General features: G+C 43.4%; 1 protein-coding gene across 1 annotated transcript; it reads right to left on the bottom strand.

Annotated features, from left to right (window-relative positions):
- Nucleotides 1–578: 578 nt before the first annotated feature.
- LOC129043015 (olfactory receptor 7E24-like) lies at nt 579–1,574 on the bottom strand. The gene has a single exon (XM_054499479.1). The coding sequence runs from the start codon at nt 1,464–1,466 to the stop codon at nt 579–581; it is 888 nt and encodes a 295-aa protein (XP_054355454.1). The 5' UTR covers nt 1,467–1,574.
- Between the last annotated feature and the right edge of the window lie 269 nt (nt 1,575–1,843).

Here is a 1,843-nt window from a genome sequence, read left to right as displayed (position 1 = left end):
GACTCAAAGCCAAGATTGAGGACCGGTGACATGGATCTCTACACATAACCTGCCTAAATAGATTCTCTAGATGCAGTTTATAAAGAAATTCCACATGAACTCTGGAAGAGGGTATGAATTTGATGTACAGTATGTCCTCACTTAACATCTTTGAAAGTCTCTTGGAAACTTCACCTTTAAGCAAAATTAGGTATAGTGAAACCACTTATTCCTCACCAACATTATAACTACACATCTTTGAATGCACCAGTGGTGTTGGAGGACCTGCTGTACATTGCTTCCATAAAGTCAATTTTCAGGGAATTCGAAAATGAAGTGAGTACTTCATGTATATACAAAGATGGTTGTGATTCCACCTGGAGGACAGGGTTATTGCTCAGAAACTAAAGGAGGCCGCCTAGGTATAGAGGATTCAGTCATGAGGTTTCTGCTAAACAAAGGATCCCAGAATACTCACACATTCCAGTTAAAGGTATAACGAAGAAAACAATACTCACATAGGAAATGCGGAAAGGAAGAAAAGCTATCAAGCCACAAAAATAATGTGACTAAGGGGAAGGATTTGCAGATGTAGAGATTTAATGTGGCTGCCCTTTCTTACCCACACAAGAAAAAGGATGGAACAGATCATGAGATTCGACTGTTCTGCTGCGCAGCCTCCACAGGGCGCTTTGAATGTCGCTGTTTCTCAGGCAGTAGATGAGAGGGTTCAGCATGGGGGTGACCACAGTGTACATCACTGATGCCACCACACCACTCCTAGGGGGTGGTGACACAGCTGAAGTGAGGTACATGCCAATGCCTGTTCCATAAAATAAGCAGAAAACTGCCAGGTTAGAGGCACAGGTGGAGAAGGCTTTAGACTTCCCATCTGACGATGACATTCTTAGAATGGAGGGGACAATGTTAGAGTAAGACAAAAGGATCTCTGAAATGGAAAGAAAACCAAACATAGTACTATCTAAATATATGAATATGCTATTGATGACGCTGTCAGAACAGGCAAGGTTGAGAAGTTGAGATGGCTCACAGACAAAATTGGAGATTTCCACATTCTTGAAAAGGGTGAATCGTAACACAATCCAACTGTGCAGCTGGGAATCCAACAGGCTAAGGAAAAAGGACACCAAAACGAAGAAGACACCGAAGTGAGGATTCATGATGACTGGATAGTGCAGGGGCTGACAGATGACCACAAATCGGTCATAGGCCATCAGAGTCAGGAGCATGTCTTCTATACATGTGAAAAGGACAAAGGAAGACATCTGTGTCAGGAAGCCCACATAAGAGATGACTCTGCTATGTGACTGCATGTCCACAATCATCTCAGGAACCATGGCCGAAGTGAAAGCGATGTCAGCCCAGGAGAGGTTGGAGAGGAAGAAGCACATGGGGGTGTGGAGTTGGGAGTCAGAGCTGACAGCCAGGATGATGAGCAGGTTCCTCAGCACCGTGACCAGGTACATGGACAGGGACAGCCCAGGGAGGATGGGCTGCAGTACTGGATCCTCTGAGAGCCCCAGGAGGAGGAATTCTCAGACACCTGTGAGATTCCGTGGCTCTGTGTGACTTGGACACCTTGAGAAGAAAAGAGGATTGGAAAAATAAAAGATAAAAACCAGCCCTTAATGCTGTGTGTATATTTTGGATGCAAGCAATTCACAAGGAACATTTTCACACTTGAGGACCATACACCGTCAGCAATATTTCTCAGTTGTGACAAACCCAAAAATCTCAGAATTACAACATGATTTACTTTTTTGCTATTCAACTCTTTCTGTACATACTACTTTAAAGAAAATCCACTGAAGAATGTTAGAAGACCAAAACTTAATATATAAGA

Source organism: Pongo pygmaeus, chromosome 7 (assembly GCF_028885625.2).
Source record: "Pongo pygmaeus isolate AG05252 chromosome 7, NHGRI_mPonPyg2-v2.0_pri, whole genome shotgun sequence".
NCBI classification, from domain to species: Eukaryota; Metazoa; Chordata; class Mammalia; order Primates; family Hominidae; genus Pongo; species Pongo pygmaeus.
Note: the sequence above shows the minus strand (reverse complement) of the source record. Positions and strands in the feature narration are given on the sequence as shown.